This window comes from Aspergillus oryzae, chromosome 1 (assembly GCF_000184455.2).
Source record: "Aspergillus oryzae RIB40 DNA, chromosome 1".
NCBI classification, from domain to species: domain Eukaryota; kingdom Fungi; phylum Ascomycota; class Eurotiomycetes; order Eurotiales; family Aspergillaceae; genus Aspergillus; species Aspergillus oryzae.
Window position 1 is genome coordinate 3,350,485 of NC_036435.1, and position 25,892 is coordinate 3,376,376.

A 25,892-nucleotide genomic window follows, 5' to 3' on the forward strand; every position below is an offset into this window, starting at 1 on the left:
GACTGGGTGTTGGATCATATTTTCTTTTCCATATCTTCTGATTTCGGCGGATTGTTGTCATGGTTCCCTATGAACCGTTCACTGATAACGGGTATCCTGGCTCTAGAGGCCTAGACTTACGAGGGTCTAGAATCCGTCATCGCAGTCCGGAAGTCTTAAAACAGTAAGGCAGCTTCGCAGAACCACAAAGGAACCCTGGTCCAATGCAATATGGTACCACTAGCAGGCCTACTTTGATGCGTCATCACCGTAGGGATAGCAACATACCTTGCTGGAAATTCTGCACCTCATACCTGGCGTACTTGGCAAGGCGTTTCTTCCTGAGGGAAATTCGCCAGCATTACCAAGGTCAGCATGAATCAATGGATGAGGTGGTCGGCCAGAATACAAACCGGTGGAAAAAATTTGTATCCGGTATGAGCACGATCGACAACAAGCGCTAGTTAGGAGATAATGCGTCGAACAAGGAACAATGGAGTAAACAATAAAACAACAAGAAAATGAAAATGAAAAGAAAAAAAAAAAAAACACCCTGGTTCTAAATTGCATGCATATTTGACAGCTGTGACAAATCAAGTATGATCGATTATCTAGATTAAGGTTGATCTCTCCGTATCTTGCAAAGTCCACAATAGGTAAATGGTAAGAGTGCATCTCAGCGATTGCCCGTAATGATTATACATACCATGCGGCTGGAAAGATGCTGGGCTATTGTGCATCCACAAGGAAATGCGACATTTGGGCAGATATACAGGCTGTAAGACAGCGTAGCTGGTCAGGTCAAACAGGTTTGTGTGACCTGGTGGCTATAAACCTGGAACAAACAAAGCATGAAGGTGTAGATAAGTTGATGAAGGTCTATAATGTGATCATAATGAAATAATGGATTACGTGCCCAGCATGCATAAATCCGTCCACTTGGGATCGATATCATCTCTTTGTGATATGGCAAGGCTCCACCTGTATGTACATATGTACAGACGTGCATACAGTGTAAGCAACAGAATTGACCACACAGGGGTCACTGATCGGCTTAGTCTCCAAAGAGGGCTAAAATTAGGTTGTCATCACATCTTAACCCTGCAAATTGTACAGTGGTACTTGATACCTAAGTAGATGACTGTAGGATCTAGATTGTTGGGCCGTGATAGATCCAATGGGATCTTTTGAGTTATTGGTCGTTCACTATCACAGGAGATGCACCTGCAAAGTAAATCTGAAATCTAGCGTGGGCTAGCGTGATATAGATCAGCACATGATCTTCCTGGAGAGAAAGGATCGAGCCTATGATTGGACTTGACGCAGAGGTGCACGAAGTACTTTGATTACTACTAGGTATATACTTGAGAAATACTATGTAAGATCCTTCAATGGAGGGCTAAAGTTCCCCATTTGGGTATGTTTGCGAGACGGAAAACAAGTTGGAACACAAGCGAGACAGCCGTTGAAGCGGTGTTTCCGAAGTGGAGTCTATCCGGTCTACAATCGGTCGGCTGATAGGCAGTTGAGAATACGGTAGTGATACAGCGGGAAAGAGAAAGAAAGAAAGAGGATCCTGCCTCACATGATCATAGTAGGGCACTACGTAGAGAGGGTCTTGAAAAAAGGGGCGGGGAAGCAATTCCTACGACTAGTCGCCGTACTAGCACGAGTAAACAAGTCGAAAATTGAGAAATCAATCATACCAATTTAATTGTGATCATTTTTATGAGACAGGGACAGGAAACTTTGGGGCTAAGGGACGACTAAGACCATACCCCTGGGGGACGATTGTTATCCGTCACCGCGGCACCGGATCATGCATTCCGGTGGAGAAACACTTTAGTACGCCTTGGAAGTCTGTTTTCTGACTTCGTGTCTTTGCCACTAGGAGGTTTTTAATATTCCTAGATCGGACCGGGAGAGGCTAGCCTGGATCCCCTCCAATACATACGTACAAACCTTACTTGGGGTCGTCGTACTTTGAGTCCCCATTCTTGGTACCTTTTCCGGATTGACTTTTCCTGGCCCGAAGGGCCCGGCCGGCCATATCGCGACACAGCACACGGCATAATTGATCCTTCGTTCCGACTCCTACTGACTAGTACCGTTTGAGAATCTGGAAAATTTGCCACGGTCAAGGATTTTTGTACGTACGTACTTATCCTCCCTCCCTTCCAGGGCATGTGGGGAACAAATTACCTCGTTGCCATTCCAGCGCGGAAATCGTTGGAAACTAGTACATAGTAGTACTTCTTTTGCCATCTACTCGCAGGAGTGGAGTTTCTTATTTTATTTTATTTTTTTACCCCCATCAATCACCAAAACCGGAAGTACGACGAGGAAGTACTTTTTTTGGTTCCGAAAGTCTTCCCCGGAATTAGCTCGTGACGTCCCAGCAAATGAAACAAGGTACCGCTTCCATGAGCATTCTAATGACCCAGAACCATGTTTCACCTCGCACTAATGTAGACGTAAATCTACAAAGCGAACGGATTTATTGGTCCGGGGGTGGGCATCCGATTCCAGGCACAAAGCTGTGGATTTTCCCATACCTGCGCTGTACCTTTTCTGGTAGGTCAGTACCTTTGGGCTGGTAGTACTCCGTACTCCGTACATACTCGGTAGATGCTTAGTACGGGTACTAGAGTCCATATTTTGTTCCACTTGAAAATAGTGGTATTATTGTTGACGTCAATCGTAACACAAGTAGGTGTGGATTCAACAGAGTTTTTTTCTTTGGTCTCCTGAGGATTACGATGTATGCTCAGTGGACGGTATCCGCAGAAACAATGTTAAGGCAGGATTGGAAGAGAAAGGGGAAGTCCGAAGGAACAATCTCAAAACATTGAGGTGAGAACTAACTACAAGAACTTTACTCTGATGCGACCTTATACTCTACCGTGTTGTAAATTCAGCTCAGCCACTATGGATGGCTGCTGTCATGACATGTAAGCTGAGGGGCCTTCCACCATCTCTACTGAACAAGAACCACACACAATACCCGCCACAACCGCACTCGCATTTGCCTCGCTAATTTTACTACGTATTTGTAGAGCAGGTGGGCTGATTTCCCGCCTAACTTATCGTGAATAATACGACATTGAATGATTCTAGAAAGATTCGACACATGTAAGAGATACTGCAACACTAATAATATGGAGTAAATAATCATCGTGAAACATCGATCCACGTACACCCACCGGCCTGCTTCTATCAGAGGCCAATCAATTATTCTTGTGTTCGGTCGGAGATTAAGAAATTGAGCGGTGAAATGGTCACACTCTCTCTATCTGCTCTTTTTGTATTTCCTCTCCCTGACCTCCCTTAGTTTTTATTTCCTGCTAATTGTATTTATCTTTGACTATCATCTTGAGTCGTTTTGCTGGAGTGAAAGTGTTTAAAAAAAAAAAAAAAAATACTAGTACGAAAACTAAATCTGAACTTGTCTGACTTTCAGGGCATCCCGACGTCACGTCCCGACAGTCTGGAACAGAGCTGCGGCTTTACACAGTACAGAGTAGAATGATCCACAAAACAATATAACCTCCATCCAACAAGAATTCGGTGCCTTTTTGTTTTGGGAGCTTGCGATATGGAGCTTATCAGTGGTCTGTAATTGTGTTAATTAAGGGCAAAAAGAATTAACCAAGAAGGGTCTTCCCTGTACCGACCACAGCATGACAGGAGAATGATAGTTCTCTGACCAGGCTTGCACGTATGTAAGACTGTAAACTTGACCTCCCCTAAAAGGTTAACGCCATCATTTGAACGGCAGGAGAATAATGACCGGATAACTTCGCTATGACCTCTCAAGAGCAACTACAGAATGGCCTGACGCTGCGGTATTTTCTCTCTTGCCGTGGTAATGCCCATTATGATCGCGGGGCAACCCAAACCCCGCCTCAAGCCAGCAGACTCATACTCCGTAAGAGTCAGCAAGTAGATAATGAATTAGCCTTGCATGACGAGATGTATAGGTAAAGTAATGCACATACATGTCCGAGGTAATCCTATCCTATCCTCATATTCCACGAATGCTCGTTTCCTGTAGATGGCTGCCTACCAATCCATTATTGTGGCTGTGTACCGAGTAATCCGATCAGGTCATCGTTTATTACTCACCGTATATTTTGATTCTGATCCTGATGGGCCTTCTGCAAGGTCGACCACGTCCGCCGCCGCCAGTGATACGTTAAGGCTGATTGTATCAGAAATTTACCCGCCATTTCATTCCTGCCCAAGCTAATAGAACGTATTCCAACTGGTTGACCTATGATAAATGGTTGCCTGCAAGAATAAACTGCGGCAACAGGTAATAATGGTCCAGGATCTGGACAGATGCTGTCAAAATGTGCCCTGCATGGAGGTGTACCCAAGGAATCTGCACCTGCAAGCCCCTCCTTTTCTCCCTCCCTCTTGACCGCTTACTGCCGGTGATTTCACGATCCCTGATTGCCCCTCACCTCCACTTCATCGCAGAAGCAACTTGAAGTCATTCTTGCTGCAGGGCTTGCTCGTTGAGCTGCCAACAAACTCACCGACCCGACTGGCTTGACTTTCAAATGACTTTTGTTAGTCAGTGCCAACGTCTCAACTGGTGTCAACAGCCCAATAATCCCCGAGAATTAACAACGCCCAATGCCCATGGGCAGTAACACCCCGGACAAGTGAGGTTCACATGACTAGCATTGATGCATACATACATCGTTAGGTGCATCGCCATGACATCTCATCGGTTGTTCTGGTTTTTTTTTTTTTTTTTTTCTTTCCCTCCGGTCCGTCCGAATGGGCATCGACATAGACACGATGATAAACTAAGAGAGACACCATGTTTTCAATCGTCCTATCCTGCGTAACATACATTGATTTGAAGAGTGACGCGCCGACACCGCCAGATAATGTATCGTGACATCTTCGCATCACCCGCCAACACTAGCAACTAGGGGAACACTTCTGTCATTTTATTTGTTTTCGCAAAGGAATTGCTCCTAACCCTAATTCAAAACAATAATAAAAATCATTAAAAACAGATAGATAAGGTCATGAAAGCACTGGACTTCTAGCATATGGTACGTGAGTAAAAAGAAAGATCTAAACCCAAAAGAGAAATCATTTTAAACAGAGAAGAAAAAGGAATTTGGTACGTCACCGCATGAATGATCAAACGTATCGGAATCTCCGGGGAAGCACTGACATTGGCCTCGATGTGGCACCTGTTGGTTACTTTGAGAGAGAAAATACTCGTGACAGCCGGACTTGAGGAATATCAACTTGTTTGCTATCGATCAGCCTGTTTTACCCCATCGGGAAGTGTTCCCTGAGACCTATGAACCTCATTCACCGTCTAGGGCCTTTAGGTTGCATCCTCCCTCGTGGGAACTATGCGTAAGGGTGGTGTATGGGCTGTTGTGAACACAACGGCTACACTGGATCACCAGATTCAGTTTCAAGTTGACTTCCGGAATTTTCTTCCACAATCCCTATCCCCTAGGAACCCAATTGCTTGAGCTTCCCCCGATCGATTGGATAGCTGCCTGCCGAAGTACGATGACGTCGTAGCTGCTCCGTCTGTCAATCCTTCTGGGTGGTCCTATAGAACTTGATCTGAGTAGTAGCTATGGGTCCTGTCACGTCCAGTGAGAAGTCAAGAGATCACTTGCAGCATCCTTCCTTCTATCTTTTTTCTTTCCCTCTTCCTCACCCCCGTTTGGCTCGCGTGGCTCCAGATCGGGGAAGACACTAAGTCAGGCACTATGAGATCCACCACCTATGTGATAGGGACTATTTACCTTTTGCAGCTGTTACGTATCATAGAGGTATGTAGTATGTACGTACTGTATGAGGTACGCGGCCCTGGCCCGTACGGTATGGGACCTGTATCGGCGAACAGGATCTGCAATAGAATTCCAATCCCTTGGTCCTTAGTACATGTAGGCGGAAGGTACAGGTTCCCACCTCCGCCTTTCTTTTAGTGCCTGTACGGAGTACACTGGAGTATAACGGGGCGGATGGCTCTAACACCCGTGTTTTTTTAAATTTTTATTTTTGCATTGCATTTGGTTTTCTTCTTTTTTTCCGTTCTCGACCAACCTCTTGTCTATTTTTTTTTTTGAACCAAAATTAGTCCGCTTTATCATTATGATTGGAAGAGCCTACATAGGTGCCTTGGAAAGGAACAATGGAAGACCGTCGGGTATCAGTTATGGCCGTTGTTGCGATAGTCATGTTTAGTGTCGCGAAACCCCCAACAGACTGGCAACTGTACCCACTACATGCGGGTAATTCGCACTGAACAAGAATGACGTCAAAGATATTTGCCCAAAAGGTGCTGTCCCTTTCAATGGACAAGAAACAAACGGACGAAATTTTTTAGGTATTGTCGTTCATCTGGCCGACCAAAACCCAAAAAGAAGGGGAAAATAGAGTTTTGACTGCAGGGTAAATCGGCATCAAATTATATGCTGCAACACAGCTCAACTCCTCGCTTTTGACCCTTTCCTCGAAAGCCCACTCCTGCCCCAGGTACTGTCTTGTTATTATCATACACATAAGGGTAGAAAGTCTAATAAAACCGCCCATATAGCAGTACTTATGGAGAGCAACTAGGTTCCCCGGAAGATTTTCTTGCCCAACTATTACAGTCGGGGAGAATATCGAGGGGTTATGCTTACCTGCTCCCTCATGCCAGTGGGAAACCCAAGCAAATTCTATGACCGAAACAACCTTACGGCAGGAAATATCCGAGCTATTCAAATTAAACTGTAAATTTACCAAATCTTTCTTTGTTTTTCTCGTCCGGCTCTGTCTCTCTTAGTCTTTCTATCTCTCTTTTTCACTGAAGGAGGGGGGGCGGGAACTAAGGGAAGAAAGAGAATAAATTCCTTCTCTATGATTGTTTTATTCTCCTTTTTCTGACAGGGAGATCAACCTTAGATGAGCAGTAAACGTCAATCATCCTGTCTCCCGATCACCAACCCGTTGTCGGCCCACTTAGGGGACCAGGAAGCAATAGCGCCTTTCTCACCGTAAGGGTTGATTGTCGATTGCTCACTTCTCCCCTCCACCGTTACCAGTCTACAATTATCGGACCCACTCTCTTTCTGTTAATGATGGTAGTACTGAACCTGTGATTTTCATCCCTTCTCCTTCTGAGCTACCTCTTTTTTTCCTTTTCTGTTTGATTCTCTCTCTCTCTCTCTTTTTTTTTTTTTTTTTTTTTTTTTAACTCGATCCCTTTTTGGAAGTCCCCCCTCAATGTCAGATCATTTTAGCCTCTCTTTCTTTTCCTTAGGAACTTTTGTTACTCTATCCTTTTCGTTTTCTTTTTCGACTTAATTTACCGAATCAAGACGTAGCACTTACCGCTTGCCTTGACTGAGTACACCGCATATTAGCTGTACTTGAAGTCAAGTCTCCTACTAGTATTCCTCCCCGTTCCGCCCGCCATTGTGCCTACCAAATGCTTGTCACTGAGCATAAGCTAATTTCCTGTTTGTAAGTCGGACTCGGTGGTGTGACTTGTATGTATTCTTTGTCCATCCCGGCGTCGCAGGTGATAGCTAGTATATCCCTGTTCGTGCGCAATTGAAAGAATTAGAATTAAAACGATACAAATATAAATCGTCGACCTTTGACCTATTTAGTTGAATTATCCAACATTAGCGTGGGCACTTGGCTGGGTTTTCTCGAATTCCGCTGTAGTGGATCAGAATACACACACAGAGAGAGAGAGGAAGGGTTTGGGACAATACAGCACCAATACACACATCATACGGAATGCATACGGGTCTTCCTCGATCTTAATTTTTATTCATCTAATTTATTTTTTCAATTTTTATTATTTTTTAATTCCTGAGGTGACCTAATTATTCGGGGGCGGGACAGGAGAAAGTGGGTAGGGGCTGTTAGATCTATCATCTCACTAAGTCGCACTAAACCAGACTTCTGGAAAGCTGATCATCCTTGCCTTATGGGACCTGATTAGCGCGCTTCTAGAGACTCTTTCTTTCACTTCCCCGGGCCCCGGGGCTCAGGTCCATGGGTCAATCTGTGGCGGCGGCTCTCAGCTGGGAGCAGCTGGGCCACTTTCTATTTCTCTGTCTCCCTTTTCTCTTTTTATTTTTATTTTATTTTTAATTTTTTCTCTATTCGCCCCCTCTTTTGGTAGTGGGAGGAATAATTTTCTATTACTGTAGCATGGTAACCCGACTCTAGTCGGAATTTGATCCTGCTGCGGCGCAGCCGTTGTTTGATTCGACGGGGAGGACTCTTAGGATGATTGTTATTGTCAATATTCCAATGGTATTATTATAATACCGCAGGCAATTACGGTGTACTTAGTTCTGTCAGGAAAAGAAACGAATACTTTGCGTACGATGATGAACCGGGCTACTTTTTCCTTTCTTGCTGGAACACCGTACAGAGTAAGCAAAATAGGTACCTAAAAGTACCTGACCTCCAATGAATCATTTCTCTGGAGTGATTGGTAACTTTCCGTTGACTATGTTTTGCTATTGGCTCCACTTCTTTCCAACAGGCACTGGGACTCCCTTGGTACGTCCCATTGTCGGGTCTGGTTGGTCCTGGTTTAGTTGGACGGCCCCGATCCATAATCTGCTTTCTGCCGGTTTATCTGCTGAAAACATCATGCCTTCTTAACCCCAAAAAAATAAAAATAATAAAAAAAAATTCAAAAATCGAAAATCAAAAAAGATCCGTAAATAATAATTTACTTGTGGGTCCCTTTACTACTACTCAACTGTTTGCTGGACTGCATCGCGCACCAGGCTTCTCTCTTGTACAGCTGTAACCGAAATGGGTTCCATATTGCCATGATCGATGTACTGTAGTTTGATGCTTTTTAGTCTTTCGCCTGATCACATATCTCAGTTATCCACTTCAAATACTTCATTTATTCCACTTCCCGTCCAGGTCCCTCCTTTTATAATTTGTTTCCTTCCCTCTTCTCTCCTTCTTCCTTTCTAAGAGACATATCTTTTTCGTTTCCAATATAATTGGCTTCTGCTTCTGTTTCGGTCCTTGACCTTCCTTCTCAACTATCCTTCAATCCTCCGGACCTGAAGACAACTATAAACACTCCTCACTCTACCGTCCTTCCAACACCTGGCAACGCTATTGAATCCTTCTCACTGTTGCTTTTCACGTCGCTATTGTTTCGGAAGCTCCCATCTCTTCAATCTTCACTCCTCTCAACACCCCTTTTTGGTGTCCGTATATTGGTCCCCAATTAGGGTTCGCGCAATTATCGTCACAATTGTCGAAAAGCAATCTAGGTGGTATTCGGTCAGAACAACACTGAAATTAAATTGCGCCAGGGGCAAGATATGTTGAAGCCCCTTTAATTAAAAAAGCACGTCTCTACTACCGGTTTCAACGATCTTATCATCATTGCATTCCCTCCCTTCAGAACGAGCGGAGAATCTGGAACGGAGACACATTCCTCTCGGCCATATCTTCCGTCAATTGCTAGTCTATAGCAAGGAAGAGACTGATTAAATCCCTTTCCCTTTCCTCGCAAGGGCATTCAAACCCGGGAAAAGAGTTTCTACCGCCAAAATGTTTAAACGTCTTTCGGGTGGTCTACAGCGCCAGCATGGTGGTGGCGGTGGTGATTGGTCCGCCTTTCCTGTACGCCAACTTTTTGTGTTAGGTATGTCGATATTAGATTTTCGCCCAAGCTTCGAATCTGGATGTGAATTGTATCTTGTGCGGCAATGTCTTCTTGCTGCTTTCTTTCTTTCTTCTGGTTTTCTTTTATTATCAATTCATGATGTCTTTGACCCCGGGTGTATCACTGACAGCTTAACAAGCATGTTGCCGAATCTGCGAGCCAATTGCGTTTATGTACATTTTTCCTTATGTCTATCACATGGTAGAATCATTCCACGTGACAGACAATGATCGCAAAATTGCTCTTTACGCAGGCATGATTACTTCTGCGTTTACATTCGCCGAGTTCTCTACGGGCATGTTCTGGGGGCGCATGAGCGACAAGGTTGGCAGAAAACCAGTCCTAATCATGGGATTGATCGGAACCGCTATCAGTATGATTGTGTTTGGCTTTGCTCCCAACCTACCCACTGCTATGATCGCCCGAGCTCTAGGAGGCCTGCTGAACGGAAACATCGGAGTGCTTCAGACGACCGTTGCGGAGATTGTCACGGTCAAGGAACACCAACCCCGGGCTTACTCGATCATGCCGTTTGTTTGGTGCTTAGGATCGATCATCGGACCCGCCATGGGCGGTGCGCTGGCGCAGCCGTGCGAAAACTATCCATGGTTATTTCAGCGCGGCACTATCCTCGAAAGTTTCCCGTTTCTGCTGCCCAACGTGGTCTGCGTTATTGTTCTACTGTTCGGCATTATGGTTGGCTTCCTGTTCTTGGAGGAGACCCATCCGGAGAAAAAGCACCGCCGGGACCTTGGTTTGGAGTTGGGCAACTGGCTCATCGGAAAATGCCGCAGATCTTCTGTGCAGCTGACTGAGGACACGGATATCAAGGTGGAACCCCAGGAAGCGGATTATCTCGACTACGATGTTCCCCCACCCGAGTACAAGAGCAATGAGTCCTCCCCACAGCTGTCACCGATGAAGGATTTGGATAACCTATCCGATGATGACGACATTGAAGGCCAGATGAAGAATGAGAAGTGTGGAACCCCTAAGGCTTTTACTAAACAAGTGATTTTCAACATCATTGCCTACGGTATCCTTGCATAGTAAGTAACACCCCCGAGCTTTTCCCGATCTCGTAGATCGAGGCCCGATGTTGATACTAACATTCCTTACAGCCACAGCGTCTCGTTTGATCAGCTGATGCCCGTTTTCCTAAGCACCCCCAAGTCCGACGAAGATACCGTATTGCCGTTTAAATTTACTGGAGGCCTCGGTCTGCCCACGAAGACAATCGGCTTCATGCTCGCGGTGCAGGGTGTCTACTCTATGATTGCCCAGCTCTGGCTGTTTCCATTCGTTGTCCGCCACTTTGGCACTTTGCGTACTTTCCGCTTCGTGCTCCTTGTCTGGCCTCCTCTTTACCTGTTGGTTCCATACCTCATTCTCCTTCCCGAAGCGCTTCAGACAACCGCGGTGTATGCTGCCTTGATCTGCAAGATCACCTTCCATGTTATCGCTTTTCCGTCAACCGCTATTTTGCTCGCCAACGCTGCTCCGTCCTCTAAAGTACTTGGGTCCATTAATGGTGCAGCTGCCTCGACGGCAAGTCTGAGCCGTGCTTTCGGCCCAACTATAACCGGCCTACTTCACTCCAAGGGTCTCGAGAGTGGATACTCTGTGCTGGCCTGGTGGGCCTGTGGCATTGTGTGCATAATTGGAGCCATCCAGAGCTTCTGGATGGAGGAGAGCGACTCGAAAACCGATTCCAAGCAAACCGAGCAGCATGAATGCAATGCAAGCGAGACCAACCTGCGGGGCTCGTACACTGCGGGCAAGGAGGACGCCACCGCAGAAGAAGTGCGGAGATTATTGTCCTCTGCACGGACTAGTGTTGACGATTCTGAAATGCTCAGTCTCGATTTGGCACAAACTCCCGCCAAGCATGAGCACGATTGAGTTGGCCATTTCGCATGACGTGACCTTAACACGACTCCGCATGACATTCGACATCATTCACCACGCCTCTTTTTTTCTGACATCATGCTTGATGGATTCAATTTCCCCTCTATTTACCTTTCCTCTCTTGCCTTTTTCTAACCATCTACTGTTGGTTCTATACACTTGTTTAACTTGCATTCTGGATTTTTGAGTATCTCATATGATGGTGGCTAGCTTTGATTTGGTTCTGTTCGTTTTCGTTTTGGTGTATTTCCTTCTGTGTTTACATCATGATTAAGTCTGGGTAAAGGCGCATTTCATAGACTGGATGCATCTTTAAAAGCATGGGTTGGCTATTTCCTTTTTCATCATCTTTTGAGCATTGTTGGGTTGGGCATGCGCTATTGCATCTGGGAGGCTTTTGTTATTACTATATATCCAACTCATATTGAGCGCAGAATCTACTTCCGGAGAACAAGGTGGACGAACAATCCACTGAATTCTCCTTGTTTGACTTGACTTAGTTTCTCTGGTCGTTCCTTCTCTGTGTTGTTCCCTGTAGATTCGTCGCTCGCAACGTTTGCGAATATCTTCATTTTTTGGCCCCGCTTTGAAATAGCCTGCATTGCCCCTCGTACTTTGGCACCTTACATAATCTTCGACGTTCCTCAACGCTGCACCTCGTCGGATAGCATTCCAATAGAGTAAAGATTATGCTGGGAGCATCCAGACCGGAGGTTAGCCTGGTCGGCTTCTTATCTCGATAGTTAATCAAATTTCGTTCTCGTGGTGGTTCTTCTGTTTGAGATTACTCAGACTCTCATTCTACAGCCAGCGGCTTATCTACCATTTTTTGCCTTCTTTTTCTATTAAAGGTGCCTACTCTATAATAAGTACTAGCCGTCAATGCCAGAGGAAATGTGCTAGCTTTGTTTCGGTAATTGAGTGATAACTCCAAGCGGGTGCACACATACTAGGTCCCTCTCACTCCGGATAATTTATCCTGATGATCTTATAGCTTCGTCCACAACTAGTATGACAGTGGATAGATCCATTAAGCGAATAGGCCATGCAGATGTATGTAAGAGGGATGTATACGCCAGGCTTGATTGAATCTATGGCTTAATTGATATCCCATGTAATCCCGGCGCATATCACACCGTTCTAATACCCTAAAGTGACCGGGATGGAGGGAACAGCAGGGGATGAGACCGGGAAACTATTCCTCAACCGGACAACCACGCCCATTGAGCTCGAGAGTAGTGGGAGCGGATGGGTATTGAGACGATCACCTGGAATCGTTGGATATTAAGATAATTATCATAGGTTAGTTAATTGTCTAGGAGGAACGGGTACTCATCTTGACTCCACTGCTCATGGAAACGCGTAATTAATTTATTCGGCTGGTGCTGACAAAACCATAGATGTGCCTTATCAGTAGCCAATAATCAATCTCGCCTCTGATAGCACAGAATCACGTGCAGTATCTAGTTACGGTATTGTCATTCACGGTCCGTGCTCCTGGTAGACTACCTCTTAGGGAATTGTTTCAGATACGGTCTACCGACTTGACTACAAACCCCTGGTGTGTTTCTATGTTCTAGAGCGAATCTAGACCTTGCATTGCTCTGATTTCAAGCAGTTACTTTGTCGATTGTGGGTGGCTCAGGCGATGTCGGCATATAGATTGATTTCTTCTTTAGTTCCATCCGACCCCAGCTTAACACGGTTCATACATTCTTACTAGTACCGAAGTAAGTGCAGCGTCTCCATTGCCAGCTCCACCGGTTTGGTTTATCTTGAAATCCATTTTTTTTTTCTGGTTCTTTTTTTTTTTTTTTCTGTTCAACTTTGTCTCCAATCAGTCGGACTATACGCGACTATTGAAACTGCGTGTGTGGTGACGGGCTACCACCGTCATGGGCTGCGACTGTCCTGCCCTCCAGACAGATACCGAACAGAACCTCAGGCCCTGACCATCATCTCGGAAACTAATAAAGCCCGCGGATCGCCGTTCAACTGAGGAGACAGTTTCCCGGCAATCATCTCCTAAGCCTCTGTGCAGACAAAAATCAGGACTGGCGAGAGAAGAGAAGTCGGCGCATGTTTTAACATGAATGCTGCTGCATCTCTGGGTTTACGGTCCACCTCCCCACTTGATTCGACCTTCCGCAGAACCCCAACAGCGAGACATGCTCGTGCGTTGGCGTTTCTTGTCGCCGTACCTTTCCCGCCATGCTGAACCCTACTTCCCCGGCTTCGCCGACCTCCATAGGGAGAAAACGACCACGCCCGCCTACTGAGCCTTCTTCAATTCACCCTGAGTCGCTGGCGCAATCTCATCAACATACACCGGCAAACGTTTCCTCCACCGCCTCAGCCTCGAATTCCTCCTCGTTCCGCAATGTGTCCGCCTGCAACCGTTGCCGCCTGCGCAAGAACCGCTGCGACCAACGGCTTCCTCGATGTCAGTCCTGCGAAAAAGCCGGCGTCCGATGTGTCGGATATGATCCCATCACCAAGAGGGAGATCCCCCGGAGCTACGTATACTTCCTGGAGGCTCGTGTGACATACCTGGAGAAGGTACTGATGGAACATCAAATCGACTATAAGGGAGCAGTAGCTTTTGATGAAGAAGAAGCGGTTAAGGTGGAGACTGGCCATGATCCTGCTCAAACAAAGATGGCTAGCTCGGACGCGCCTGCAGGTGCCGAAGTGCTGGCATCTGACGGGAGCGACAAATTAACGCGAATGAAAGGGGAGAAAGAAGGCTCGGTATCGAGAACAGACAAACATAATGAGAATGCGGAAGACGCGGAGAATAACGCGGATCCCGAAAAAGAAGATAATTGGAGGATAAATAATTTGGTGTCGAATATTGGCATGGTGTCGGTCCAAGGAACCTCTGATCCTCGGTATTTAGGATCAACCTCTGGCATTTCTTTTGCTCGGGTCGTGTTTGCTGCAGTGAAAAGCTCTGTCCCAGGAAATGCATCGGAGCGTGGTCCCATGCGCCCAAGTGAACGCCTACCCCATAGCGCTACTGGTACGGCTGGAAGTACGGGGCGTGATTCTTTCTTCGGTCTTCAAACGAGACCGATGATGAAATGCGCCGCCTTCCCAGAGCGGGAACTGGCCGAGAAGCTTTCCGGTCTGTATTTCGAACATGCCAATCCTCAGATACCCATCCTCCATCGCAATGATTTTATGGAACTACTTGATCGCACTTATGCAGTTGATGAAAAAAGCCGCTCTCCTCGCAGTCTTTACATGCTCAATATTGTGTTCGCTATTGGTGCTGGTATTATATTCGAGGATAAGCCAGGGGATGAGAAGGGAAGCGGACGCGAGCGTTCACCGTCCACATCGAAGAGGCCCCGGCTGTCAAATCATCAATATCAACCCGAGGAGTATCATGCGTCTGCAATCATTCATCTAGAGTCCTTCGTTGGTGCTCCTTCTACAAACGATGGTTTTGGAGCGTTGGAGGAGCTACAGGCAGTGCTTCTCCTCGCCAATTTTGCCCTGCTACGGCCCGTTGCTCCTGGACTATGGTATATTGTTGGCGTTGCCATGCGGTTGGCTGTTGACCTCGGCCTACATTACGAAGATGGAACAGGCATTGATACATTGGCGGATGAGAGTCTTAACCATCCGCAACGGAGAGCCGAAGATACGGACAAGCCGCGTATTGATACCCGTGAGCGAGGGCGTCGGGAATGGGTCCGTGATCTTCGCCGACGTTTGTGGTGGTGCGTCTATAGTTTCGACCGTCTGGTTAGTTGCTGTGTTGGCCGCCCTTTTGGGATCAGCGACCAGGCTATTAGCACAGAGTTTCCGTCCTTGTTGGAGGATCAATACATCACTAAGTCAGGGATCGTGGTGCCTCCAGAAGGCGCTCCGAGCTATAAACACGCAGCACACCATTACTTTAAGCTAAGGGTGCTCCAGTCCGAGATTCAAGATGTTCTACAACATCAGCAATCGCGGTTTGCGAAGCATAAGGTGCCTTATGCGGCACGGAGATTTACACGATCCGATCTTATATCCCCTTTCCTACAGGGCTTTGACTCGTTCCGCTCCTGGCGCAAGGATATCCATCGGCGATTGATTGAATGGCAACAGACTGCTCCAACGAAGCGAGATACAGGCGTGCAATTCTCAGTGGAGTTTCTCGAATTGAACTATTGGCAAGCTGTTATCATGCTGTACCAACAAAGTCTCACTGTTCCCGCCGAGTTAGCAGATGAAGTTACACCCGCTGAAGATGTCTCTAGTCCTTCTTTCTCTAATGTAGATGAAGCCGACGATGAAGACGATATCTATTATAAGGTGGCCGAGGCAGGACAAAAGGTTATTCGAATATACCGTCAAATGCACCGTGTGCGCTTGGTGAATTACACGTATCTCGCTACACACCACATCTTCATGGCGGGCATCTCGTTTCTATACGCAATCTGGCATTCGCCCGTGGTTAGAAGTCGCTTGGTTTGTGTCCCACGCTTATGGAAAATATTATAAAAGCTAATTGTACCATAGACACTAGACGAAGTGGACTTCACAGTACTTGCTGCCACGTCTGTCCTGGGAGATTTAGTGCACAAATGCCCGCCCGCAGAAGCGTGCCGCGATGCTTTTGAGCGGATGAGTAAAGCCACGGTGCAGATGTCCTTATCTACCACTGGATTTGGATCGCAAGTCGACTTGACTCGGTTCCAAGCAAATGCCATTATAACTCAGAACGCCAGCGCAATGTATGCTGGTCGAAATAGACAGAATGGTCGCTATACAATGGATCAACGACAGAGGCCTCCCCTCGGCCAATCTAGACGGCAAACCCAGACGCGGTCGACACGACCAATTCCGAGGTTTGATATGAATCTTGGTGATCTTTTCAACGATAATTCTGTCCCTGAGCGGCATGGCACAAGGCGATCAATGCAATCTTACTCAAGCCGACCGGAATTCTCTGACGTCTCCAGCTCTACTTTCGCCTCGGAGCGACCAAACCGACCTCAGCGAACACCATCTATGGAGTACTATGGGAACTACGAGAGCCCCGTATCTCCACAGACACAGCAACAGTACGTCTATGGTAACTCTCCACAGCATAGTGGGTCACCTAGCAGCGTTACTGCCAATCCTAGCCATCATCAGTTCCAACCAACAGACCAGGAGATATCATCAACCGGAATTAGCCTGGATTTCTTGGACTTCGATGTAGCCGGTACAGAGGGTCAAGTCCCTCTAGGGTCTGACGAGAACCCCGACTATGATTTACAGGCGGTACCCTCATTAGGGCACGGGGCTGGGCAAAGTGTTGGAATCGACTTGGGTTTTGGCATGGCAGTCGACTTTCAACACGACTGGAGTGAGAATGCCAATTATGATCTTCTTGAAGGATACTTCTTTGGGGGTTCAGGAGCCGGTCCATCCGCAGATGGCTAAAGGTAGCATTGTTGGTCTGTGTACTTGTTCAAATTCCACAGTTTGTTTGTTTATTTTTAGTCATTTTCCCTTGTCACTGATCGCCAAATCGCCCGGCCGCGGAATGGAAATGATCTTACGAGGCAGATCCTCTTTGTTATGTCCTGGATTTTGGTTGGATCATGGATATATGTGTTGATGCCGTATATAGTTTTTTCTTTGTTTTTCTTTTCTTTTTTTTTATTCTTCTTTTCTGAATTAGCTGCATCTTTCTTCTTGGATATCCTGTCTGCCAAGGCCCAATGAGCGTGAAGAAATACCAAATAATTTCCGAATAAATATGGAACTGCCGTAGGTAGAGATTAAGCCTGTCAGGGCCAGAGACGAGGCCATAAAATATTGGGCAGCAACGAACTATCTCCAAAAAGAGTTTCGGCGATTGAGTTGTTGCTCTGCGGGACAACCAACGCTAAACCCCAAACAATTCAATCAATCAAACTATGCAATTTCACTTCACCAACTTGACAACTGGACCTCCGATTTTGCTTCCTTCGCCAGCGCATGCCATCGGGTCCTTGAATGGCAACTATATATATGAGCGTTCTCTTTCCGGGTTCTATATATACTTGAGAGTTCCTGAGGAGAAGCCATAGTCAGTTTGCTCTTCGTGATCTTCAAGATCTATTGACGCTTTGGCCATGCGAACTGACCTATTTTAGTTCCTGCTAGATCAGCTGCACCCTCTCTTGATCTCAGATCTCTCCCCTTGTCGGTGCTTGTCATCTGTCCTTCTCGTGTACATACAATTTTGGCCAGTAGTTCTTGCTTACTTTCTGCGGTCTTCCCCGCAACGATCTTGTGTTTTTCCCGTTTTTCGGGTGCCTGAATCGGGAAGATCATGTCCGTCTATCGAGAACGATAAGGAAAAAGTTCGCCGTACTCCGCCTCCGCTGCTAAACAAACAATCGATGAGGACATACAACACGGAGTCCCAAAGTCAGATGCTGGGTCGGAACGACTAATCAGAGATTTGGTGGTATACAATTTACGGGCAGTTTCTTCGGTTGCTTAGAGGGTTCTGCTCACGAGCTGAGTTTAATCGAGAAAGGGAGAAATCACTTCACTGTTCATTTTTGTCTCCCACCTTGCCCGTGTCATTCCCTCGATAGATCGGCCCTTCTTCGCTCTCTACTGCCTTAAACGTCCATACGCCAATTCGCTGTTTCTTGATCGATCCGAACCCCGCTGTCCCGACGTTGCTTGATGTGTCAGGATATGTACAAAAGGATTAAATCTTGGTGCGAACTTCGTGATCTACCTTCCTTTGACAATACAACCATACGAGGCGCCCGGCAAGCTGGCAATCTTTCAAGATGGTAAAGGCGGACGTCCGGAGGGATTATTATGCAGACTTAGGTCTTGCGCCCAATGCGGACGCTGAAGATATCAAGAAGCAGTTTAGGAAACTAGGTAAGTGGAAGACCGTCGATTGGTTGCTTGGGTTGTTATTGATTTGTTAGCTCTTAAATACCATCCGGACCGAAATCCTGGCAAAGAGGTGGAATTCATTGCCAAGTTCCAAGCCATTCAAGCTGCAAATGAGATTCTCAGCGATCCTCAACAACGGTTGAGGTACGACACGGACCGCTTACGTGCTGGGTACGGAAAGTACTATGGACCACCTAAGTCCAACTCCCCTCGAAAAGCTCCCACCAAGAACTATCCTTCGTCGCCTTCAGCAAAACCTCAAACTGCGAAACCATCGTTCTCGTCGCGACCGCAGTCATTCCACAGCGGTCCTTCTTCTGGCGCCCAAAGATATGCAAGCTACGCGCGGGCAGCCCCCAAACAACCGTGGGAGAAGATGCAGGATGAAGGACAGACACGGGCTGATGCATATCGCGGGTTTCAAGACATGAAGGGGAACCACACGTCTGGTTGGTCCCAGTTTGACCCTCGCACAGGGCGCTCAGGGTACTCAGGTGCTATGCCCCGAACCAATGCCTCTTCTGCGGGTCAATCGACAAGGCCCAAATCTGCGTACGAGTATTTCAAGACATCTCCCAAGTCAGCTGGTTCAGAGTCCACCCGTGCGCATTCTACAAAAAAGAAGCAAGGGTTTGCCCCGCGGTCTGCTGGTGGGGATGAGCCTATGGCCCCGAACACTTCTTCTTATTCGAATGTTCCTCGGAATGAACGGCCTCAGATGAGAGATTTCTTTGGTCCTGCTCCCTCCCCAACAGCTAGAAAGGCTGCTGCAGGTTTCCAGAACCGTGAGGAAAATTCAAGTACGCCGGAAGTTGAGCGAACAGGTAGCAAGTACGCTGGTACTGGAGGAGAAAGAACCTTCTTCTCGAGTGCCTGGCTCGGGCGCTCTGCAAGTATGCGTGAATCACCCGGAAGTCCTAAGCCTCATGCGCGAACAAACCCACCTAGCCCGACTCCCCCAGAATCTGGCAGGCATCGAAGCGCAAGCCCCAAATTCAAAACTGACCATAATCGGAACTATTCCTCTACAAGTTCAAGCGACACCGACGAGGACGTCGACCCGGAGCACAAGCCCAAGGCGGTTCCCAAGAGCAGGCTTCGGGCTCACCAGAGATTTGCTAACATTTACACTCAGCAAAAATTTAACTCCAGAACTGGTGAGTACTTTTAGTCCATGCAGACAGATCCGTATCTCAATCATATAGGAAGAGGGCTCAAGATTCAACTACTAACGGAACGAGTAATTAGGACATGATTCTGAGAGCACCTCTTCAGCCCGAAACATGTTTGGAGCTAAAACCGATGATCCATTCGTACAGTAAGGCTATTCATTAGTACCTGATTGGCGCAAGGTCTGGAGCTAACATTTCGTCCCTCGCCTGCGTAGATCGCAATCTCCTAGATTTCGAGACGTTCCGCCAAATGGGACCTTCAACAGTAGGAGTCATGACGACCTGCGGAAGCCATTTTCAGCAACTAGTTGGAACACCACTGACTTCTTTACTCCATCATCTTCGGATAAAGAACAGCCCCAACCAAAGCAAGGTTCATCTAGTCGCGGGCGGACCGCTACTAGGAACAGCCCTGGTCGAGCAAGCCACTCTGCAAGTACATCTAATCCTGATCCTTCCCGGTCTGGCTCAACGTTTCAGCAACAACCTACTGCATTTGCTGAGGGCAAGTTTTCTGCGGATGACTGGGCGGATAAGTTCAAGGACCTACTATGGGCCATGCCGAAGGACGGCGGGCATCAGCAACAGCAACAGCCCGGGAATACCCAGCGTCCACGGAGTCCCCGTAAACATACTCGGTCCGCTACTAAAACACGAGTCGCGCCCCAAGCTGCTAGTGTTGCGACTGAGGCTGAGGAAGCAAAGGCAACAGTCGGTGGTGACCATGACAAGCAAGACTCGGCTGGAACAGGAGAGGAAGATGGAGAAGCTATGGATCTAGACGACGACTCCCCTGCAAAGAATACGACGGTGGAGTCAGATAAAGCAGCCAAAAGCAAAGAGGTGCCTCCGTCAAAACCCACTCCGCCTTCAAGTGGTAACGGAGGAAAGGGAGAGGATACGAAGCCCACAAGTCCCCACTTTGACCTCAAGAATCTGGGTAAGACAGCACCATTCACAAGCACTACGGATGGTGGCATCGAAGATCTACAAGACATCCATTCGAGCTTGCCATTTGAATCCCGCGCCAAATCCCAAAGGACATCGGTGCGCGATATACGCCCCCGAGAGCTTATTTGCCCAAACCCACCGAAACGACCGCGACCACCACAAGCGGTGCCAATCAGCGCTGGCTCCCAACAGCTGGGGCTGCCTCGGATAGCATGGGACAGGTATGTGGCAGAGATGAATACTTACATGCGCGAATGGAATAACTTTAATCGACGCATGCTCCATCATTTCAATGCACGTCAGGAGGCCATCGAGACTGGAATGGCAGCAAACTGGATAAGTGCCGTTGGTGATTCGACGCGCTTAAAGATCAACGGCCAGGATGAGGACACCGATGACAAAGGGGGCGATGGTAATGATAGTGACGAGGAGATGGTGCCGGGTGGCAAGGGCGGCTACAGCGCATATCTACGCGGATTAGATGAAGACGCCAAAGTACTGAAGCATTGGGAAGTAGCACGGGAGTTGCATCGGGAGTGTATACTGAAACTGGGGCAGACGCGGGAGTGGATTCTGAATGGAGGGAAAGTCATCTGAAGCATATAAGGCTGGAGTTCGATCTAATTTCTGGGTTTCTTGGTTCTTCTCTCTTGCATAGGAGGGGCGTTGGTGCATTGGGATTGTTCCAGTTCGTGTGATATTAGAGGGGATGGGGACATTCGTATCGTTGTATTATATCTCGTACGTCCGGCGCATTGTGGACTTGTGAGAAGCGGCTCATTTAACAGGAGCATATACTATCCAAGTACAGTTCGACAAGGTTATCTATCAAAGTCGTAATGGATGGATGTAACTTCGTGACTGGAAAGACCCTAAACCCCGAGCCCTAGGCCGATTGCGGCCCGCCCCTCTTTCTAGCCTGAGGCCGCCACCTACCGAAGAGGGACCCCACGACCCCGCCATGAGAGGAATTATGACGGGACGAGACGGTAGGAAATAGTGAAGCCAAGGCTAGCGAAGGGCAGCAACAGGGAAAAATTCGTCGCGGATGACCAAACGGTACGGTAGGTCGGCGCTGAGTCACATGGAATAGCGTCCTCCGTCACCATATATTATCTTTGCCTCCGCTGTTCCCCTCCCTTTCTTTTTTCGGCTTTTTGGTCTTTGACGGTCGCGAAGTTTTCGCCGCTGCTCCATTTACTTCTGGTACAGGTTAGATCCTTCTACCTACCAGGTAATAAACCAATTGTATTCGCCTTCATTGCCCGGTCTGTTTTAATTTGACTTAAGTCAATTAATCAACCGGTTTATCGGAATCATGTCAGTCTCCATCCGGTGGACCCCGCCATCTCTCTTCAATACACCACATCGAGCCACACGTCTATGATTATCAATTGAAGACTGATACTAATGCGGTTTGAAAAGTCTCTTGTAGATCCGATCTTTGAATACTTGCACAGCAATCATGGGTGTTTCAATCGTTCTGGGCAGCCAGTGGGGTGATGAAGGTGGGGAATCCACCCGTTCCAGTTTGAGTCGGGGATTTCGAGACATTGACACATACTGATTGCGTTCGGATGGTATAGGAAAGGGCAAGATTACGGATATGCTCGCGCAGCAGGCGACGCTGTGCTGCCGTGCCGCTGGCGGTCACAGTAAGTCAACCTCTAATGAGAGCTTGCATTCTTACATGTATTGACTCTTCGTTCCAGATGCGGGCCATACTATTGTCCATGGTAACAAGACCTATGATTTCCACATTCTTCCCTCTGGCCTGATCTCCCCTTCATGTATCAACCTTATCGGTGCTGGTACCGTTGTTCACGTTCCCAGCTTCTTCAAGGAGTTGGCTTCTCTTGAGGAGAAGGGTCTCGAGGGTGCTAGCAAGCGCATTTTCATCTCCGACCGCGCGCATGTCTGCCTTCAATTGCACTCCGTTGTAGATGGCTTGGAGGAGGCCAAGCTGGGTGGTCGCAAGGTTGGTACTACTGGTAAGGGCATTGGTCCTTGCTACAGTGATAAGGCTTCTCGCAGGGGTATCCGTGTGGGAGAGATCCTGGATGAGGCGGTTTTCGAGCGCAAGTTACGCTCTTTGGATGCCGGATATCGCGCCCGATTCGGCGATTTGGAATACAACGTCGAGGAGGAGCTCGCGCAATTCAAGGTAGGATACTGCTCGCTTCCTTCCTTTACCTTTCGGCGTATGTGGTAGAAATTGTATTAACGACCTCAGGAATACCGCAAACTCCTGGGCCCCTACATTGTCGACCAACTGGCCTTCCTTCAAAAATACAAGGACTCGCCCAACACCCTGGTCGAGGGTGCCAACGCTCTTATGCTTGACTTGGATCATGGCACCTACCCCTATGTGACTTCCTCGTCCACCGGCCTGGGCGGTGCTATGCAAGCCCTGTCTCTGAACCCCACTAGCATCAAATCCGTTATCGGTGTCGTAAAAGCCTACACTACCCGTGTCGGCTCCGGACCTTTCCCTAGCGAACAGTTCAACGCAGACGGTGACAAGCTGCAGAGTGTCGGCAGGGAGTTCGGTGTCACTACCGGTCGTCGCCGTCGCTGCGGTTGGCTTGACTTGGTCGTCTGCCGCTACTCGCAGGCGATCAACCACTACACAGCCCTTAACCTGACCAAGCTGGACGTTCTGGACGACTTCGACGAGATCAAGGTCGGCGTTGCCTACATTCTGCCCGACGGCACTCGCACCGAGAACACTATCCCTGCCGACGCCGAAGTTCTCGAGAAGGTGAAGGTTGAATACGTTACTCTCCCCGGCTGGAAGAGCAACACCATGGGCGTCAAGAAGTACGAGGATCTCCCCGACAATGCGCGTGCGTACATCGAGTACATCGAGCGCGAACTGGGTGGCGTTCCTGTGAAATGGATCGGTACCGGTCCCGCTCGCGATGACATGATTGCCCGCGAGTAGAGCAATTGGAATTTTGACTACATCTAGACGGGTTGATCCTTGTTTTCTTTCTCAGCTTCCTTTCCCATAAAATATCCTGATGTGTCAATGAGACAACATCATCCTTGTACTTTTGGTTTCTGCGGTCGACCCGAAAATCTGTCTACGAATGACGATGTCCGATAGGGTAGATGTGGATTGCTCTATACAGATGAATAGATGCTTGATTTTTACCTTTAATGACATACTTTTCTGCTGTACAAATTCTCCCCTGTTCTGTACGTATGGGTCATGGTATCTTTTCTGTCTTTGTGTGATAATCATGGTGAGAGGTTAGAGGTGGCATGCTAAACCTAATTAGATCGTGTTTCGCTTTGCTTATGAAACTGATATAAAATAAAATTAAAGAAGAATCCACCAGAAGAGAAGGGATAATAATAATAAAAAATCTAGCGTATGCCAGAGGAAATCCCCAACCTACGTGGGGATGGGTAATGCTTATGCGGTGCTTAGAGTCTTAGACTGAGGGATGAGGGACTAGTTCACTGTTAGTCAGTTCTTATCCATGCTTATCCAACCCAACCAATCCTACGTCATGCATTTCAACCCTATACAAAAAAATGACTATAAAAGTCCCCAAACCCCCCAGCTCAATCACAACCCACAAGAAAAAGGAGAAGAACAATCTAATTCTCACCACCCAAAGCCAAATCCACATCAAAAAGGAAAAGACCAAGAAAATGTCCAAACTAAACCACGCAAAGATCGTCCTCCGCCGCTCCAGCGAACGCGGCTACGCCGAACACGGCGGCTGGCTAAAGACACACCACACATTCAGCTTCGCCGGCTACTACGACCACAGATTCAATCACTTCGGATGTCTGCGCGTGCTCAATGAAGACCGCGTGGCGCCACGCAATGGCTTCCCGACGCACCCGCACCGCGATGCCGAAATCTTCAGCTACATTCTTAGCGGCGAGCTTACGCACCGCGATAGCATGATTCAAAAGGGCAAGGAAGGTGCTCAGGGGAAGGAGTTTTATCGGATGAAGCGGGGGGATGTTCAGTTTACGACTGGCGGGAGTGGTCAGTATATCCCTTATCCTATTTTACACTATCCTGCCTTACTTTCTCTTTCGTTTTATTAGCGGAGCATGGAGAATTGAAACCAGACGAAGAAGAGAGAGACTGACGAGATGAATTATGAAAACAGGAATCGCCCACTCCGAACAAAACGAACACCCCAGCAAACCAGTCCACTTCCTCCAAATCTGGGTCCTACCGTGGAAATCCTCCCTCAAACCCCAATACCACACGCAGAGCTTTTCCGACGACGCAAAGCGCCAATCCTTCGTCCCCATTATCTCTCCCCTAGCTGCCGGGCCTGAGGCCACGCCTGCCCAGGAGGAGGCCGCAATCCCCACCATCTCGGGGACTATTCCCATCCATGCGGATTTCGTGATGGGGGCGGGGATTCTCGAGCCGGGGAAGACGTTCCGGTGGGCGGTTGGTGGTGGAGAGAGTGTGGTGCAGTCGCGGCGGAAGAGGAATGTGTATGTGCATTTGCCGGCCAGTCGGAAGGGAGGGGCTAGGGTTCGGTTGGATGGGAGGGAGGATAAAGTGTTGGAGGAGGGGGATGGGGCGTTTGTAGAGGGAGTGAATGTTGGAGATGTGATTTCGGTGGAGAGTTTTGGGGAGGGGGAGGCGGAGGTGGTTGTTTTGGATAGTAATTAGGTTCTTTTAGTTTTCCTTTCTTTTCCTTTCTTATTGTTTCTCTGTTACTTGTGTGTATGTATACTCGTGGTCATTGGTTTGGGTGCTGTTTGTTAGGAGTTAGGATTGGTTTATTTTCTATGTCTGGATACCAAGGATTGATGTGTGGGTATTTTGATAGTCTATGCTGGGAACTTAATTTATTCTCATTCTAGACCGGCCCACTTTCCGATGGATCTATTCTATATTGGAGTTCTTCGGCATACCGAGTTAGAATGTGGAGCGTTTCGGTTGACTTGCTCGGAGGGTTGTAGCAAGTTTTTTTTCCCTCAGCATAGGAATAGAAGGTCGAGTTGCTACACTAGGTCTAGAATGAGATTTTGCATGTCGTCGTGTAAATTAAATGTGTTAATAACGTGAACTGACGAACCTATCTAGACTAATACAATACATAATACAAATCGGGTGTCCGTCTGTCCCAGCTCAATATATCCAATAAAGAAGATAACAGTCTAGATCATAATCCTTGTGTCCCGATTTAGAACACGCCCGGTATATCGAGACAGATCAGAAGAAGAAAAGTCATATGGTATCTCGAAGCGACAGAACGGCATACATGATAAAAATACATCCGGAGAGGAGAAGATTCGTTCTCTGGTCT

General features: G+C 47.6%; 6 protein-coding genes across 6 annotated transcripts; all 6 read left to right on the forward strand.

Annotated features, from left to right (window-relative positions):
- Positions 1-9,558: 9,558 nt before the first annotated feature.
- On the forward strand, positions 9,559-11,575 carry AO090005001154 (MFS transporter; the record flags this gene model as incomplete). Its single annotated transcript, XM_023232984.1, has 3 exons — positions 9,559-9,652; positions 9,813-10,722; positions 10,795-11,575. 3 exons carry the CDS (start codon positions 9,559-9,561, stop codon positions 11,573-11,575), a joined length of 1,785 nt encoding a protein of 594 aa, XP_023089244.1.
- Positions 11,576-13,792: 2,217 nt separating this feature from the next.
- AO090005001153 (uncharacterized protein) lies at positions 13,793-17,005 on the forward strand (the record flags this gene model as incomplete). Its single annotated transcript, XM_023232988.1, has 2 exons — positions 13,793-16,045; positions 16,097-17,005. The coding sequence occupies 2 exons, from the start codon at positions 13,793-13,795 to the stop codon at positions 17,003-17,005; spliced, it is 3,162 nt and encodes a 1,053-aa protein (XP_023089243.1).
- A 1,352-nt stretch (positions 17,006-18,357) lies between these two features.
- AO090005001152 (DnaJ domain protein) lies at positions 18,358-19,794 on the forward strand (the record flags this gene model as incomplete). The annotated part of the gene is given in 3 exon segments (XM_023232994.1): positions 18,358-18,499; positions 18,505-19,629; positions 19,721-19,794. Coding segments are annotated over 3 exon segments (1,341 nt in total).
- Positions 19,795-20,202: 408 nt separating this feature from the next.
- On the forward strand, positions 20,203-21,192 carry AO090005001151 (uncharacterized protein; the record flags this gene model as incomplete). The annotated part of the gene is made up of 1 exon (XM_023232999.1): positions 20,203-21,192. One exon carries the CDS (start codon positions 20,203-20,205, stop codon positions 21,190-21,192), a length of 990 nt encoding a protein of 329 aa, XP_023089241.1.
- Positions 21,193-22,060: 868 nt separating this feature from the next.
- On the forward strand, positions 22,061-23,539 carry adB (adenylosuccinate synthase ADE12; the record flags this gene model as incomplete). Its single annotated transcript, XM_001818063.3, has 4 exons — positions 22,061-22,103; positions 22,182-22,250; positions 22,308-22,759; positions 22,829-23,539. 4 exons carry the CDS (start codon positions 22,061-22,063, stop codon positions 23,537-23,539), a joined length of 1,275 nt encoding a protein of 424 aa, XP_001818115.1.
- Positions 23,540-24,138: 599 nt separating this feature from the next.
- AO090005001149 (pirin family protein) lies at positions 24,139-25,545 on the forward strand (the record flags this gene model as incomplete). Its single annotated transcript, XM_023233015.1, is given in 4 exon segments — positions 24,139-24,604; positions 24,732-25,244; positions 25,263-25,306; positions 25,447-25,545. The coding sequence occupies 4 exon segments, from the start codon at positions 24,139-24,141 to the stop codon at positions 25,543-25,545; spliced, it is 1,122 nt and encodes a 373-aa protein (XP_023089240.1).
- Positions 25,546-25,892: the final 347 nt, after the last annotated feature.